Genomic DNA, 18378 nt, shown 5'->3' with positions numbered 1-18378 from the left:
ACAGTACACACTGGTTTTTGAGCCAGTGAGGCCTGTGATAGAAAAAAATGACCCTTTACATGACTGTGGTTTTTTTTAAATAAGAGTAGTCAGGGAGTCAGTTCTTCATCCACACGGTATCTGCATTGAGAGAAATGTTTATAGCCTGAGTTAGTAATATACCTTCCTTTGGAAAGTCCGGCTGCAATTTGAAAGTGAAGAGTCATAAAAACACTTCTTAGGTCAAGAGAAAACAAAAAATTAAATGTAAAAATAAACAAATTGAAAGCTTCACAAGTTTAAAGCAAAATTTAAAAAATCACTTTTTTCTAACAGGATTTGTCACAGCTCTGCTAAGCTGTTAATTTAATATGCATCATATAGACTGACTTTCTTTGTGTTCATTACCATTTCTGTTCGGAATTCATTCATTTTAAGATACTGCATGTGGCAAATCTTGAGCTCGTTTTTGTCTGCTTTGGGGCAGCGTAAGAGTTTAGATTTTTTCAGTTCCTTGTGACAGTTGGACAACTCTTTTTATATTCCTTTTTATTTAGACAGTGTAACCCCCACAGTGGAGTTAAATGCACTTTGCATGAAGCTGGGAAAGAAACCTATGTACAAACCTATCGATCCTTATACAGGGATGAGATCCACTTACAACTACACTATGAGAGGTGGTACTTATCCTCCACGGTATGTATTGTTTAATTTTTTGTTTTTGCAGTCTCATATCTTTGACCTTTCACTTTGTCCGACTGCTTTGATGCTATATTCTGAAAACTAGCTGCAGGTATGACATCCCTTAAAGGGGTACTCAGCTTGAAACGTAGCCAGCTTATGAGGCAAAAGGTTTTGATAAGTACACCCCATTAATATCTGCAATTTGTCTTATTTATGGGTTTTTTCTTTGGGGGGAGAGGAAGGATTGGAAAAAGGGAACTGAACCAAATGATTAAGTGGTTTTGAGGACATTCAGATATAGCAAGCGTCATGAAGTAAATAGCTAAATATTTCTTGCATTTCCTTTCTGTGTAAAAGCAGAAGTGAATAAAACAGTTTGATTCTTTTTCTAAAGCTATTTAAATTAAAGCTTCAGTTGAAAGAATTTTATATGGGCATAGGAATTGAGAATTCAAAACTTACTGACCTGCCAAGTCTGTAAAAGCCTAGTTACATTGTCTTTATTTTAGTTCCTTAGAAATGTGTTGGTATTGTAAAATAAGAAATGTTGATACTCTGTTTCAAAAGTGTCTCCCTAAAATCTTGTAGACTTTAAAACAAAATTCGGCTTTTTAATACTACTGCTTCGGTGCTGAGTCGTGGTTACTAATATCCAAGAGACTCATCCGTGTATAACTTACACTTCTGTGTCCTTTGTAGGCCAAACTGTTTGCTTATTTCTTTCTCTTTCTGGGCAGGTACTTTTACCCATTTCCTGTTGGGCCCTTACTTTATCAAGTTGAGCTTTCAATTGGAGGGCAGCAATTCCATGGGAAAGGAAGAACAAGACAAGCTGCTAAGCACGATGCAGCTGCTAAAGCACTGAAAGTTCTGCAGAATGAGCCCTTGCCTGAGAAACCTGAGGTGGGAATTAATCTTAGTATTGTAAGCATAAATTGCTAAGAAACTGAGATAATATTGCAGATTTTTTTCCTTATTGAGAGGAAGGTGACAGTTGTGAAATTTAATTCTGTGTAGTAGTGTTGACCTACTTGTGTTAATAGACACAGTTTGATTTAAAAACATAAATTTCTATGGAACTAGAGTTTTCCCAAATGAAGTTGTTAATTCTTTTGCTGTCATATTTTTCCACAGCAATGCTATAGACCTCTGTCAGATATGAGCACTGGAAGCATAGATAGGAACTTACCAGGTACAGATCATATACAAAGTTCTGTAGAAGTGTGTAAATGGGGTACTTGCATTCCAGTATGGGCAACACAGAAATCAGACATCAGAAATCAGACATAGGTTTGCTTCCTGGGCAAAATTCCTGTGTGCTTTTGGAGAAGCCATGGAAGCTCTAGAAGAGCAGGAAGTTTGTGGAAGTCATGAACTCATGTGCACATCTTGGTGTGAATGTAAAAAGCAAATTCTTATCTCTCCGTATATTTGTGACTGCCCAGCATTTTCCATTCCAAGACCCTCTTACTGGTATTTTTTGATGCTGTTTTGTTAAGTTGCTTTAGACAGAACGTCTCATTGCGTGCACACGCATTACAGCTTCCGGGGCTGGCTGGATGCGGGCACCCCCTCCGTATGTGCTGGCTGACTGGCCAGTGACTACTACAGAGAGTGTATTTAGTCTTTCCCTTACGGGCATATTACACCTGTTTGAGTTACGAAGGCTTGACGTTAGAACTAAGAGCAAGAGATCTGTTGATGTACTCCTTGCTGGCATCTAGATCGTGTTGAGGAGAAGGCCATGCAATACAAACCTAGAAGCAAGAGAGACTATGGCATTGCTGGAGAGGTGAGGAACGGGGAGTGAAGGTTAGATGGATAACTTACAATCTGGGGAGCGTGAGAACTTGCTGGATACGGAGTCTGGCTATGTGCTGAGAAAGGTCGAAAATGAAGAATTGGGCAAGAAGGTAACAAGGGTTCTCAGGCTAGGAGAAAAAAAAAAAATAACTGGGAACTACCAGGAATGGCAGAGCAAGAGGACTGAGGAAATGTGTTGTGAAACTAAGGAACACTGAGTTACAACTTTAAGTGTGTTTGCAGGAGAGAACATTGCCCAGATAATTGGGCAAAACCACTGGACCTGGTGGTTCAGGTAGGAGGCCTAGGAGGCCATGGTGGTGGTTCAGGTGACAGAAGGCTCTCCTGGAGGAATGTAGATTATTGGGTGATGGAGGCTACTAAGGGTCAAGGGAGTACACATGTTGTTGGGGAGAAGAGAGTGATACTGGGAATAGAGGCTGAAAGAGTGGAGATGAGTTCTGTACCGAAATCTGGAACTGGTGATAGGCAGAGTGTGGTCAGGGACAAGCTGGAGGTCTTCATGCAGGAGAGGGCAAGCCTGCGGGGAATGTTCCCAGTCGGTGCGGGGGAACCCCAAATTCCTGAGTATTGTCATTCTGTTTCAGTGGTGTGTAACCTCCTCTTTTTGCACTCTCCCTTGTAAAAGGTAACTACTGTCATCAGCCACTTTTCTGCCTCAGGTAGCAAAGTTCTGTGTACTGGATCCAAGGAGTCAAACTCTGCAGAAAATAATAGGATCACATGCAAGTGAATTATTTTCTGTTCACTTTTTTAGAAATGCTTCTGTACAAGTGGCTTTCTGAATATTTGTGGAGTTTTGTTTAATGTTGAGTAATATATGAGGTCTTAAGAACACGCGCTGCAATTGTCTTTACATGACCACGTATCCTTTTCTATAGGATATCTCATGTAAGGGGTGTAAATTGAGAGGTGAAGGAAATAAACCTACAGAATCGCTCCTTTTTTTTTTTTAATTTTATTTTTTAGTGACGTGATAAGGGAAATACTGTTGTGAATGATGCAAGAGATTGCACGAAGGGATAATTATTTTATTAATAAAATAGTTGCAGGCTTGCTGGGAGCTGAGTGCTGCCTTGACCCTGCTATACGTTTCACAAGAAACATGCATTTCTCATGTTATTTTTTCTATTTATATTTGACTTCTCTACAGAATGAACAGGAAGAAATGCAGCTATGCCTAAGGAGAGCAATCCTTTGAACAGAGAGTACTGTTTTATAATAAGTACTCGGATAAATCAGATCTTAATTTAACGTTTGGTATTTAAATGCTAAGTTTGTGAATATTTGTGGCTTTCAAATACTGTAGTTTTAGGAATGTCTGAGGGAACTGCTGTTTTTGTAACAGCATTTTGCACTAGGCTAGAGGAAGATAAAATAAGGAAGATTTTACTGCTAAGTGAGCACTGTTCGCTCTTGCATTCAGTGAGGCAAGGTCCTTGAAGGATATGGTAGCGTAAGGGATGTTTTATAATGCATGGATACAGTGGAGACAAATTGATTTCACAAGCAGACATAATCCTGATACTTCCTACCTGTCATTTGATGTTGCCAGTAATTTTCCTTTTAAATGTATGTAATTTTATATATCCCATTTGTGTGTGTCTGTGTAAACAGAATGTACTTAAACTTGAACTTTTGTATTTTGGGGGGGAGGGTGTAATTTTGTAAGTTTTTTTTTAAGATTGTTGTATTTACAGGATTTTAGTCTTGTATTTTTAAATTAGAAAATATTCAGTGCTTAATAATGGTTGGACTCGGTGATCTTAAAGGTCCTTTCCAAGCTAAATGACTGTGTGATTCTAAGAAGAAATTGCTGAATAAAATTCTTGGGCTTTAAGGGTAAGAATGACCATAGCTCTCAACTGGACAAAGTCCTGCCTGAACAACCCAATTTAATTTCAGTCTGCTCTGCTTTGAGTGGGAGGCTGTAGTAGGAGACCTCCAAAGGACCAGCCTAAATTGGTCCGACTGCTGGAGTTGAGACACACTGACAAGTCACAGGATGGTGTTACTTTGCATATTCAAAGACAGAGATAATAAAGCATTGATTTTAAAGCTTTGAAAACATAGGCGGCTATGCTTTCTAGCACAGTTCTCAGACAGGAATTCTAACTTTTACCTGAAGACACGAAAACCAGAATTTCTTCTATGTTTTTTGCCCACTTGTTTGGTAAATAGCAGTTGCTCTTTATACCCTTAACGTGGAAGAATATAGTCAGACTGATAGCTATGTTGAAATCAACGTCGTTCTTATCAGCAACTCCACTGGTTTTCGTAATTTTGCTTATAAGCAGTCTTTGAAGAAGTGCATGTTGAAAGAGTTCCTAGAAAAGGGTGAATCCCTTTTAAAGGAGTATATTACTTTTGCAGTTTGCTTGGGAGTTTTTTAATCTATTGCTTTTGTTTCCTTCTGTGACTTTTTTTTTCACTTGTTAGAGATGGATTTTAAGAATTTGATGAGAGCTAAGAGCATTAAATGCTTATATTTGTGGTCTCATTCTGATTTAGTAGCGTAGATTCCTTGGAGAATTTAGTCTATGCATATGTGCAAACTACTTTACAAGCAGACTTTATAGATGATCTGCCTTGATGGGTGCAGGGAAAGAGTAAAGAGAGTGTGTGTATATGATTATTTTTTATTTATAAAATAAACTGATCCAGAACTCAAGTAGAGGCAAAGGAATCAATAGAATAGCTGTTAATTGTTATTTTGCTATTAATTTACTCTTTTTAGATAAAGGTATTGAAGAAAAGTACCTGTATTTTACACCGTGTGAACACACTTGGAATATGTCAAGAATATATACCGTAATAGAGCAAATAATTTCATACTATTTATTTGTATTGTATTGGAAGGGTATTAAATGGGAAAAATCTAACTCAATAAAGAGAAGTCCTGGTCACCTTCGTAAGGAAAAATGGTGGAATCTGAAAAACTAGAATATATCTGAAGTTACAAGGAGGGGAAAAATACTTGTAAATAAAATGATTGTGCTAATTTTTTGACAGTAAGGGTAGTGACAGATCATTCCTATAGATGCTGGTAGTAAACTTGCTATAACACATAGACTGTAATAAAATAAGACCTTAGTAGTTCAAATATTTTTCTGGGTGTATGATGCTATTCCTTTTGAACTTACCAATTGCATTTGAAATAGGTTTTAGAATATGATGATCAAGACTTTTGACTCCTGTATTCAATCTTGGTTTTGACAATTTTTACCTGCGTTGTGCCTTCTGCTGAGGTATAGTATGGTTCCTCTAGCGTAGGTGTTGCCTCCACGTTTCTCATGCAGTGTAATGCACAGTGCATCTGCCTCGCTCCTGTGGGATTGGTGCCATCATGTGGTCTCAGTTTTCACAGACCTGAAGTTTGCTTTATGTACACCTCTGCGTAGAGGCTGTGGAGACTGGATAGAGTAGTGGGATCAGAAGTCGCGGATGTTACCGGTTGTGAAAGGGTGTTGGGCTGTATGTGCTCTTTGAACTGTTCGCAGCCCAAACCTGAAATACAAGGTCAACCCATAAGAACATTGTGAAATTTGATGGGACAGTGGGAGGAGTGAAAACCACAGATGAATTTTACTAATTTTTTTTTTTTTTTCTGAGATGGGAAGAGCCTGCTTAAGGTGGTGGGAAAAAAATTTCCTCGTGTTTTAATCTGGCTTGTTAGTAACAGACATTGGGGATGCTTGCTACCATCAAAACTAGCTTTAATCAATGAGAGCTCTCTAGCATATTTCTGCTGCTCCAATAAAATCTTTAAATCATTTTTGTTACCTGGTTGCATAACTAGTATTGTGGCATGATATAATTGGTGAAATTGTTGCTGTTCATCTTTATCATAATCTTTCCAATATCACTGCTGGACACTTAGTCTTAAAATTTCTCTGTTGCTGTTACCATGCCTCTTAGTTCATGTTGATCCCAACATCAGTGAAGACATTTTTGGAATCACAATCAAAATTTTACCTGGAGATACGTAGAAGTGCCTGTAGGTAAGCTTCACCTGGCACTGCTGTCCTCCTAGCAGGTGTAAGTTCTCAGAGATGTACACCATTTGATATAAGGCAAGTTCCTGATAGTATGTTCTTCAGATGAGAAAAAAAAAAAATTTCTGTAGACAAAGCACTTACAAGGGAGCATGTTAAAAGACAGGGCTATGCCAGGATCTAATTAGCCATCCTTTATTCACATTGGTCCCATTCTCAGAATCTTTATTTTTCCTGCCCTTTCTCTTATCTGATACTGTCTTTAGTGCTTTTGGTACAAATGTCCAATCAGTATATGAAAATTGTATTTCATAAAGGTACTTCCATTTGGAAATCGGTTCATTTAACACTTCAGTTTGTTTTTATATAAATAGATTTTTAAACCTATTGGCCCTTATTCCATTTGTTCTTTCCTGTAACGAGCACGTGAAAATATGAAGGTTTGCTAGCTTTTACACATACACCTTAAATAAGCTTTTTAAGTTTCAATTCTGTAGTATGTGTGCTGCATTTCTACACATTCACGTAAAATGGCAGTCAAGGTTAGACTACTTAAAATTTTGAAAGTTCAGTAAACTGGTTGGATGGATAAAATTCAATTTAATAGGATCTTTATTTTAAATAGAGTATGCTTCTTTTAGGTTAACGGAAAAGAACCAGATGATGAAAATCTCAATAAATCTGAAATAAGCCAAGTTTTTGAGATTGCACTTAAAAGGAACTTGCCTGTGAATTTTGAGGTATGTTTATTTTACAAGCTTTAGATTTGTTTTTATTAGAATATTAAGGGTACACATTAAGTTGAGTTTCTTCTAGATAACCCGAACAACTGACTTTTAACATGTCTTGTTAGTTGTGGATACACTTTTACTTTTGACAGTCACCCTGATTGTCTTGGCGTTTATATGGTAAAGTGAAGTACCATTTACTTTATGGTAAAAAGAAAAATCCACCTGTTCACATATTCATGCACTAAAATCATAACATGAGTGAACAGCTATGCTGTGGTTGTCTGTGCAATCTTTTTTCCAAGCTTTTTGAAAAATCAGTATTACAGCGAACAAATAAAACACAACTCCACATAATGGTTAGAACATTGAAGTGCAGAGTCGAGGCAAAAGAGCATAGCTCACTCTGAAAGACATTTATGGAAGTATTTGCTTAATTAAACACTGATATGGACTACCCGCAAGTTGCAGAATCTCACAAATAGGTTTCTTTTCTTGCCATGAGGTGACCTCATGTGCATCTTACTTTCCTTTCCCTTTGGCCTGGCTGCTTGCTGCCTCTTTGCCCCTCCTTGATCGTTTTACTTATCTTAAATCAATAGCTTCCATAGGAGCATCTCTGTTTCACTAAAATATTAATTTATCATGCTGCTTTCCTGAGCTGGCAGAGTAACATTTAAGTCAACTATCTGAATTCTTATAGTAAGAAAATGCAATGGTGTGTAGCTAAATTGCTTCTAAAACCATTCTATGAAATTTGCCATGAAGCTTTCAATTATTGCAGATTAGCCTGAGCATCACTGGTAAAAATATAGTCACACAAAGCCAGTTGTGGTGGAAGTTCTTAATTCGTTCTTACTTTTTGACTTTATGGATATTTTGAAGTATGACGTGTTATCAATGGAGTTAGAAGATTAAATCTGTAGTAGGCAGCTATCTCTTGGATGTCTCCAGAATTCTTGATTTCTGAACTAAAATGCTGGATCCTAAAGAATTGCTTTCTCTGCAGTGTTCTATTACCGTAACGTGATGTATTTAATGAGGTGATGTTAATTGTGTGGCAGTACACACTGATGAAATAGAACAGTCATATTTTAATATTGAAAGGGTGCATCAGTAAATTAAGTAAGATGGGTTAATGACTTACATTTAAATACTGTTTACTGCTTGCTGCATCTGATGTTCTTAAAGTACGCGTATATTTGGTTTGGGTGGGATTATGTTATTAGAGTATGATTTACATCTCTACTTTCTGGATTGTATGAGAATGTAAAAACTCTTTATCCATAGTTCTTGAGAGAAGTTTGCTGTAAACAATGTGCCCTACCATTTTTAATATGTGTTTATCACGCTTTCACTCAGTTTTTCCCTCTGAAACAGGTGACCAAGGAAAGTGGGCCTCCCCATATGAAGAGCTTTGTAACCAAGGTGTCAGTTGGAGAATTCATGGGTGAAGGTGAAGGAAAGAGCAAGAAGATCTCAAAGAAAAATGCTGCAATAGCAGTCCTAGAAGAACTGAAAAAATTGCCACCCCTTCCTACGGTTGAGAAAATGAAGCCACGAATCAAAAAGAAAACAAAGTCAATAGTGAAGGTAAGAGACTGGAAATCTGCCTGTTAATAATAATCATCAGATGAGAAGGCATTTCTGAGGTAATAGTAAACACTCTTCAACTGCTCAACATTTATCAGCAGTTTGGTACTACAAATGAAATTATATTTTGCTTCCACAGTAAATTCAGGATAAAAGAGAAACCTTATAAAAAATAAGTGGCACATAAAAATGAAGCTCTGACTTTCAAGCCTTAGACTTTACAGCTTTGGGTTTTGCATGATTTTGCTTGTGCAAGTTCTCCTGCAAGCCTGTCCCTTCTAATATAGCAGGATTAGAACTTGTAAAACTATTACCAGTGGTAGGTTATATGTGGTCAACTGTGACAGCAGAGCCAAATAATTTGAGTGTTTCTCTTTGCCTGTGACAGTTTCATTAAACAACTTTTATTTCAGTTTTTTTAAAATTCTAGAGATGAGTGATTTCAATGGCATGCTGCATTTTGTCTATTAAACCAAATATTCACAAATTTTGGCTTATTTCCTAAACACTGTTCTGCATAGCTGCAAACAAGTCCAGAATATGGTCAAGGAATGAACCCCATTAGCAGACTTGCCCAGATACAACAGGCCAAGAAAGAGAAGGAGCCAGAGTACATGCTCATCACAGAACGTGGTCTTCCAAGGCGCAGGGAGTTTGTTATGCAGGTTTGTATGTTAATTTGAGAAATCTAGTTGCGTGGCTGTGGTGTCTTTTTCTGTTGTTGTTGGTTGGTTGGTTTTTTGTTTTGTTTTTGGCTCATGGTAATCAGGTGGTCATGATGATATGCAAAGTTAATGGGATTATGGCCAAATCTCCATGAAGTTTATTAAGAAAATATGTAGTGGGCTATATTCTAGAAAGGAAAAGGTTCAAGAAAAGTGATCTGAATCATGTTTTAAAAAAATTGCATAGGGCACCAGAAGTCTATGTTGTAACCACCTAATGTTTTAATTAACAAGAATATTAATATTCCATTAAGAGATACTGAGATGCTTATATTTTGTAATGTAGAATCTATTAACATGAACCTGGGTCTCCTTCATTTCCTCCTTCCCCTGAGTTTTGGTGTGTTGCTTTACTGTGCAGCAGTTTTTGTAATCTGCATTGCAAATCCCAGTAGCATAGTAATATTTTTAATACTGAATATCTGCTTGCCTCTAATAATTAAGTGCATTCTCCACACCCCTCTCCTATCCTGGCCAAAACAGGAAAATTAATTGCTTTCTTTGCATTGGTAAATCTGCTAAACCTGTAACTTAGCCTGTATCTGCTGTGATACCAGTTTTGAGTATTTAGGCTGTTGCCAAGGTGAGATGATGAAATACAGTTGTTTGTGTCACTTCTGTTCGGGTTTTTTGTGCTTGGAGGCCAAGGATCGTTGATAATGAATGACAGCTTGCTTAGAATAATGATCACTTGAACTTTTTTGTGACTTACGGTGTGCTCAAGACACACATCCCTAATAAGTGAATCTTCATACTGCTGTTTAAGAATTGATTTGGTATTTTCTTCTTCTTTTGCACAGGTGAAAGTTGGTGTACACACAGCTGAAGGAATGGGCACAAACAAGAAAGTTGCTAAACGCAACGCAGCTGAAAATATGTTGGAACTTCTAGGTTTCAAAGTCCCTCAACCTCAACCTCCAAAGCCAGCATTAAAGACAGAAGAGAAGGTAAGAGTCTTTAAGAATCAACTGCTGTTTAGCACTACAGCAGCAGCTGAGTTGAAACGGTAGCAGTTTTGCAAGGCAGTGACAGTGTGGTAAGTTCATACTTTCAGCCCTAGCCAGGAAGCAGTTGTATGAAGGTGACTGCTCTAAAAAATAGTGTCGTTTAGATAGATCAGGGGTTCAGTTTCGCAAGTAAATCAAAGTCTCATTAGAAGGCTAACAGTGTATTTCTTCTTTATGGAATGGCTCAACACTTGTGATAATGGATGTATTGGTCTTAGAATCTTGCAGACATGTAGGTGTTGAGATGTAGTAGCACTGGTTTTACACAGCCTTATCGCCAGTTGCAGCTGGAAGCTTGTTACAGGTCTCTTTCTTTGGTGGGTGCCTGAGCCTTGCATTCTCCTCCTGCTGTAGCAGATGTTGCCAGGGAGTTAAAATAGTGAGTCTGGTTCTAGTTTCCTCCTTTTCATGCATGTGCTCATTTGTGTCCAGTATGTCGTTCTCAGCAAGACCAATAACTAACGTTGGTTTAACTGGCTTTATTATGGTATCTAGTTCTCAGTATCTCTGTTCTTAATACCACTTCAGAGGTCTGTAGAGAGTTTTAGTCTTTCAGTGAATAAGAATCACTGAACTTGTCACTTCTTGGTAGCTATGTAATAATTGAGGTCTCTGAATAATAAAATTTTCAGTAAAATTTTGACTATACAGATCACCTTCATCTTGAAAACTTTAAATCTTGGGGGAGGAAAAGAAGTTTTAGAGGCTTATTGTGTGTGTGGCTTTTTTCCTTTTATTTTTAAGACACCAGTGAAGAAACCGGGCGATGGAAGAAAAGTAACCTTCTTTGAGCCGGGCTCTGAAGAGACTTCAACTAGTAAGTGACTTTACTGAAAGAAGCCTGGCCCGGTTGGCCCGTGTGTGTGTGTATGTAAGATGTTTCTCTGTCACTTCAACAGTGTCATTTAACACACTGCAGGAATGAGCAGAGGTGTGCCGCTGCTGGCTTGCAAACTAAATCTACCCCTTGGGAAGTTTTTGTTCAAATCTCTAAGAGTTTATTCCTCCCAAGTCATACAGTATTCGGCCTGCTTGGCCTCCTGCTCAGGGGAGGGGGTAGGTAGCTGAGCCACAAGCATGTGTGTGCTAGCAGGTCGGTCAAGCAGTTTGTGGAGGTGCAGTTGCTGCCGCCTGCAGTGTCTGAGCTTGTCTTACCTCGATCTGAGGGGTCTTGGGGCAGGATTTAATCTGTGTCTGGAGCTTTCGGGGGACTCAGTTCAGAACTGAGCTTGGTTCTGATCCAGGGACCAGGCTCCTCCTACCAACAGCAGGAGTGAAGTGGGGGTAATTTCTGGGGGGGAAAAGGTAAGGGGAGGAGGAGAGATCAGCCTCTTCGGCTCAGCAGAACACTTCTCTGGTGTAGGGCTCAGAACACTTCTCTGGTGTAGGGTTCAAATGAGGATGGGAGCAGATTCCCTGGGAAAAGGGTTGGGGTTTCTGCCAGCTGGGAATAGCCTTCTGGATTTGGAAGAACAGTTGCAGGTTAGAAGATGCCCCAGAAATGTCACTCTTAAGCCTGAGGCAGAGCTGCGATGGGAGGCTGGTGCTGAATTTGTTGGGGCAGAGTTAGCTGTGTTGTTTGGCCCTGTCGCCTTACAGATGTTGAGGAATAACTGCAGTATGTTGAAGGCTTTTCCTGGGACGAAGACGAGGAAGGGTGTCAGTACTAACTGAAACTGGTCTTCCTAAAGCAGAGTTGGAGAAGGAAAGAATGGCTTTGTAGTACACAGCAACCTCTTCACCTGCGCTTGGTCTCTCATGACTGAGAGAGCAAGGAGCTGTGCCTGCATTTATTTCAGACAGTTGGTGGTTGTAGTGGTCAGATCCACAGATGCCTGTCTGGAACAACAAACCCCCAGACCTGCCCACCCAGTATGCAGGGTTGGCTTTCTCTAATGTAAACTGTGGGGAGGAGCCGTTAGGGAAGGTTTGTCTCTTGCAATGTATTTCTGTTCTGAATAGTACATTTCAGGTGCTTTATGTGTTGAAGTACAGTTTTGTGGTTTAAATGATAAATAGTTGGGATTGACTTGGACTTGAGTAACATTTTACTGCATCTGTAAGATCTTAGGTAAACTTCCTGACTTCTTATTCAAACTTTGCCATCCCTGCTTTCTCCCATCTACAAGTTACGATTTTCAGCCTTAGACTTGAAACAGCTCAGTCCTGCTGAACTTCAATCTGTTCTGCCATAACAGTGACTCCTCCTTTCAGTGGCACTGTCTTTGCCGCCTTTCTTTAGCACACCTCTGTAGTTTTCCTCCACAGTTCTGTGTATATGTCTCCCCTGTAAAAAGCTGTTCTTATCCCTCTTAAATATAACTTACACCATAACGTCAATAAATTGCTATCAATTGACTGTGGTGGCATATTTGCTGTAAATAGTATTTCTTGCTTCCTCATACCGTGCTAGTGTTACATTTAACCTTATCTACCTGTTGACATTTTCACAATACGCAGTTTAAACTTTGTGGACTATCTGGCACTGTCTTTACAATATTCAACAGTGGCTCTGGCCATTCTGTGGTTTCATTATTTGCTCCTACAGTTTAAATAATGACATAAAAAATTCTGAAACCAAAAGATGCATCTAGAATGTGGTTGCAACTGTCTGAGGTGTCTGTAAGCTTGACTAACCTGGAGAAGCTGCTCCCGGAGGTAAAGGTGCTCTTTTGACAGATGCAGGTGTTGCCCTGAATGATTTATTCAGTAAGCAGTCACGTTTTGATGATGCTGAATCTCTGACCCACCAAAGGCAAATCAAGCTTGCTAAGTTCGTTAGCATTTCAAAAGTAATTTGAAACAATATTTTTTCAAAACTGGCCTTTGATGCCTGTATATGCCTTCACGTGCCTGCAGAAGGCCTCAGAAATAGCTAGCGTCTGTTTCGTATGTACCTCTCTCTTCTCAGGTAATAAAGAAGATGAGTTTAGGATGCCTTATCTCAGCCATCAGCAGCTTCCTGCTGGAATTCTTCCTATGGTCCCTGAGGTTGCACAAGCTGTAGGAGCCAATCAAGGACACCACACCAAAGAGTTCAGTAGGGCAGCCCCAAATCCTGCCAAGGCTACAGTAACAGCAATGATTGCTAGAGAGCTATTGTATGGTGGTACTTCTCCTACTGCTGAGACCATATTAAAGAATAACAACTCATCAGGCCACGTACCCCACGGACCACTCACTAGGCCCTCTGAGCAGCTGGACTATCTTTCCAATGTTCAAGGAATCCAGGTAAATGCTCAGCTTTGCAAGATTTCTTCCAAAGCTATCCAAACTGGTCCAGCCTGTTGTTTGTTCTAAAGCTTTGTAGTTCTGCTGGTGACTGACGTATTCTGAGGCTGCTTGTTAAGCTGAAATTTGTCTAAATATTTTATTTTATCTATGAAATGTACTGAATTTTACAGCTTTTTAATTTAGTTTTCAAATGTGCATGTCTGTACTGCATCCTCAGCCTTAATTCAGGGCTACTCCCAAACCTTGTATGAATTTGAACTTAGCTGATCTGAAGTCAGTTTTTTGAGTAATCGTTCGTATATTACCATTTGCTGTAAGCTGTACATTTTCTTGTGTTTCATCCCTTTAATCAGAATTGCATGCAAGTTCCTATATTAATATGTTAAAGGAGCTCAGCAGATTAAGAAGAGTAATAGGGAAAACTTTAAATACAGATAGTTATGATCACAATAAGAGTCCCAGCAACAATCATTAAGTAGCCACTTTTATTCAGAAGGCTTGCAGAGCTCTCATGATTACTAAAAAACATTGCAAGTAAAGTCACACTTCAAACTAAATGGTTCTACTGGCTGACAGAATGATTAAAAGTAAGGCTCCACTTCACATATATGTGTAAATAATCTGTTGCACTTGTGATATTTCCTGTACTTGGTTAACTGAAAAGAACTAAATCCTTCTCTTTTCTTCAGGTTGAATATAAAGACTTTCCAAAAAATAACAAGAATGAGTTTGTATCTCTTATAAACTGTTCCTCTCAGCCACCACTGATCAGCCATGGAATTGGAAAGGATGTAGAATCTTGCCACGATATGGTATGACAAATATTGCTGCGCTGCTTTCTCTTTGCCCTTCAGTGAACTGGGGGATGCAGCAGATAGACCCAGGGTTTCACGTTACTGCTGGATAGCAGTGAATTCAATGCTGTACAATTCCCTGGCTAATTTTTGTCTGATATTTCACAGGTTGCTGAAATAATTGATTAATAATATCAGAATCTAATGTAAATAACCTTGAAAAGATTTAATATATGCTCACAGTTTGGGTCCACAAAAACTGTGTTGGCTTTATCTTGGTATTATTTGCATGAGCACCTAAGAAAGAAAATGTATGAGAAGGAAACTTTCAAAACATAAGAGCATATCAGGTTATTTTCTGTAATGGAATGGGCTGATGTTTCATTGTGAACTGTAATACTTGGGTTCATGTTACCAGACTTCCTGGTGGAACAGAATCCAACATGGAAGAAATGCAATTCACCATTAGATAGCAGGAGACACGCTAAATCTGTTAAGTTCGCTTTGTAAATAAGATCTTTTATAAACGGTAGCTGAAATACTTCTTTGTGAAAGAATGAGTCTTAAGACTGTAAACTGTAAGGGACTTTGTCTACAATAGACATTACATATTGCTAACGATATGGACGCAGTTGTAATTTGAAAGGAGTTTCATTCTTTTGGTATCCAGTGGTGACCTGAGTACTGCCTGCAGGCTACAGTAATAGTTTGCAATGTGGAAAAACCTGGTTTTACTGATTTGTGTACTAAAAAAATTTTGCAGTAATTTTCTAATGGCTGTAATTCAGTACAGATGTCTTTGAACTCTGTCACTTAATTTTGACATTTTAATACCCACCTCTACATCCTGCTGTAAAGAGCCTCCTGTAAGGCACGAGTCGGCGCAGGAGGTAGAAGGGAAAAGGACAGCCAGTTCAGAGCTTAAATATTGTGACTGGGCCAGCGTGAGAACCTTGCTCTGTTCAGATGCTCAGCTTTCACTAATGCATGTGCCGTAATTAATCAGCGGTATTCTGAAAAGGTGTGCCTGAACCTGGTCTGAATACAGTTGAAGGCAATTCTCAGTTCTCAAAGGAGGTGACTTACTTTTGCATTACCCATGCCACATCGAGTCGTCTTTTAAACACTCACATGTGCCCTATCTGTGTTGTCTTTTTTATTCTTATGTAACTTGTTTTCTTTTTCTGCAAAGGACTTTTTTTGTTCTGTGTATTTTGATGTCCTTTGTTTTAAGCTCTGTACAGTTTTAAGCCATTACTAATTTAGTGTCTTTTTCCATGGTATTAATAGCACTGCTGAATTTTATCCCATTGCAAAACAAATGCAGTGCGAATCCCCCAGCCACAGCACCATTCTGTTGTTTAGATGTAGCAAGATGAAATTCTACACCATTGCATTTTTTCCACCATAATGATGCATCTTAAAAAAAAAAAAAAAAACAAAAAAAAACCCCAAACCAAACCAAAACAAAAAAACCAAAAAAACCCTACCAAAATTGGAACGTTTACTTTATTTTAAATGAGTCCTGGTCCTGCTTTCACTAAATGAATGAAACGGACTCGAGCTGAATTGCTGACTGCTCTCTTTTCTGTAGGCTGCATTGAATATCTTAAAGTTGCTGTCTGAGTTGGACCAACAAACCACAGAGATGCCAAGAACAGGAAATGGACCAATGTCTGTGTGAGTGTGACCCATTGACTTTTCCTTGCATTAATGAAAACCTCTAACCCTATGATGTTCTATAAACAAATAAAATGTGACGGTGTTTCTCTTTGCCAGAAAAGTTAAAATGGGCTGTTACCTTCTTCAGGAGGAGAAGAGGGTAGGTTTTGTGATCAAGCCTGTAATTTTCATGTGCCAAATGCAAATACTGAGCAGGAACAAGGGGATAAATTGTAATAGCTGTGATACAGAGGAGTTCGGACTGTGATCCCTCTGCTTAAACGATTTGTTCGTGTATATTTGTAAATAGTGTGACTTTGCAGTGTGTTGAAGTGTTACAGCTGCTCCTCTCTTTCTAGAAATCTTCTGTATGTAAAATGTAAACGATTTATAGGTATCACAGCTTGCTTTCAGCAGAAACTGGAGGGACTGAAAATTACTCCCTTTGACCAGGAAAAAAAAATAAGTGTAGCCTCTCACTTAGATAATAAGCTGTCGAAATGGCGGAATTAACAAAGTGCTAATTGATTGAAAACGGAGGCCGTTTATATGGAAACACCTTGTTATATATATGCACCTCAAATATTTTGTATCAGATTTAGAAGCATCTTACTCATGGAAATTGTATTTTATCTCCTAAGTAACAGGTGTTTTCTCATTTGTAGATGTGTGAAACAAGAAATGGAAAGTGATCCTCTTCTCAAACCAGCTAACTCAAACACTTTGGGACAAACACTGGACAGCACTGCCTAAAAAAGGCTTTTGACTGGACCCAAACCGAAAGCACCAGAGAAAATCAAATGCTTCCTATTAATGTAACCTAACTGTTTTAGAGTGCTACAGTCTTTACAACCTACTGTAGTGTCTAAATCATAACCGTTGCTTTTTCTTCAAACAGTGATAAATTTTTAGTTTCATTATGTTGTTTTGATTGAAATGACACTATAAATTTTTCATTTAAAAGTTTCTTAATTGTATCTAGAACAATAGCACAGTTTAGAAACTTTGTCTTCTGAGACTGACATGTTATCTGTGAACTAACTTGGGAAGATCATATCCGTGTATGTGGTTATTTTGTTTTTATTGAAATAGCACCGTTTCACTGGAAACAAATTGTGTGCCCACCATTTTAAAAAGTCCAATATTTTCGCAAACCTAGCTTAATTATCCAACGGTTGAATGAATTAAAACACTTTAGGAATTTTAAACTTTGTTTGATCATTTTTGGTTAACTTCTAGTTTTCTTGAGTTGGGGGGGTAGGGGAACTCGAATGCAACATGACTTTAAATGATCTGTCATCTATGTTTTAAGGATTGCGTATATAGATGGCACACGGCTCACTACATTACAGGATATGATCTCAATGTAGTGCATATAAAACTGCAGATTGATTTTCCTTGAGTGCTTTATACTGTTTAATTACATCTCCATGTAGGGCTGAAAAAAATTACCTATGTTTATATATAAACTGTGTTGCTTTTGATGTTGTGTTATTGCGCACTGAACTGTGTGCAATAAAGTTTTTTGCATATGGTCCAGGTAAAGCACGATAGCCTTGCAAGTTAAGTACTGCTTCAGTTCATTGTTTACGCTGGAATTTTTTCTCCCCATGGAATGTAAGTAAAACGTAGTGTTTGTCACCAATAAATGGTAATACTAAATTTTTTTTGGTTAATTTATTCTTGTATGCCACTACAGGGGCTGCTTTTTTATAGGATTTGTAATGCTTGTGATATAGTACGGGCAGTATTGTAAAGCTATGGAGTAACTGTACAATGGTTATCAATTACATATAAATAACTACTATTTAGTAATGTGGAGGATGTGAAAGCCTGGCAAGGTCAAGGAAATTCAAAAGTAACGTGGGTACATTTTGGTATTTGTGCCACAGTGTGTTAGTGCAAGTGTATTAATGGGAGCTTAAAGTTACGATTATGACAAGAAACCTGGCACACAGGTTGGTATGATTTCAAAGTTTAAGTCTCTACTTTTAAGTTTCCTTGTTTGCTTGTAATTTGAATCATAACCTTGCCTTGCACTTAGTAATTTTTGGGGAGTAGTACTTTCAAAACAAAACTTTCCCTCTGGCAACAAAAGCTGGCACCGTAGACTGACACATGACAGTGTATCATTTGGATGTGGACTACGTTCA

At 38.4% G+C, this 18378-nt stretch overlaps 1 protein-coding gene across 7 annotated transcripts in view; it reads left to right on the top strand.

The window, feature by feature from the left end:
* STAU1 (staufen double-stranded RNA binding protein 1) overlaps nucleotides 1-17890 on the top strand; it is a 32837-nt gene extending 14947 nt beyond the window's left edge. For 2 of the 7 annotated variants that reach the window (XM_037401997.1, XM_037401996.1), the window contains 11 exons: nucleotides 537-675; nucleotides 1401-1566; nucleotides 7124-7222; nucleotides 8573-8803; nucleotides 9325-9468; nucleotides 10329-10475; nucleotides 11280-11352; nucleotides 13447-13766; nucleotides 14459-14581; nucleotides 16158-16243; nucleotides 16891-17890. In XM_037401997.1, the coding sequence (XP_037257894.1) occupies nucleotides 537-675; nucleotides 1401-1566; nucleotides 7124-7222; nucleotides 8573-8803; nucleotides 9325-9468; nucleotides 10329-10475; nucleotides 11280-11352; nucleotides 13447-13766; nucleotides 14459-14581; nucleotides 16158-16243; nucleotides 16891-16978 (1616 nt within the window). In that variant the 3' untranslated portion in view covers nucleotides 16979-17890. Of the gene's footprint in view, nucleotides 1-536; nucleotides 676-1400; nucleotides 1567-7123; nucleotides 7223-8572; nucleotides 8804-9324; nucleotides 9469-10328; nucleotides 10476-11279; nucleotides 11353-13446; nucleotides 13767-14458; nucleotides 14582-16157; nucleotides 16244-16342; nucleotides 16386-16890 lie in introns of all 7 variants that reach the window. The other 5 variants (XM_037401998.1, XM_037402002.1, XM_037401999.1 and 2 more) reach the window with 4 other exon arrangements.
* The last annotated feature ends 488 nt before the right edge of the window (nucleotides 17891-18378 follow it).

The sequence above is a fragment of the Falco rusticolus genome, chromosome 10 (assembly GCF_015220075.1).
Source record: "Falco rusticolus isolate bFalRus1 chromosome 10, bFalRus1.pri, whole genome shotgun sequence".
NCBI lineage: Eukaryota > Metazoa > Chordata > Aves > Falconiformes > Falconidae > Falco > Falco rusticolus.
Note: the sequence above shows the minus strand (reverse complement) of the source record. Positions and strands in the feature narration are given on the sequence as shown.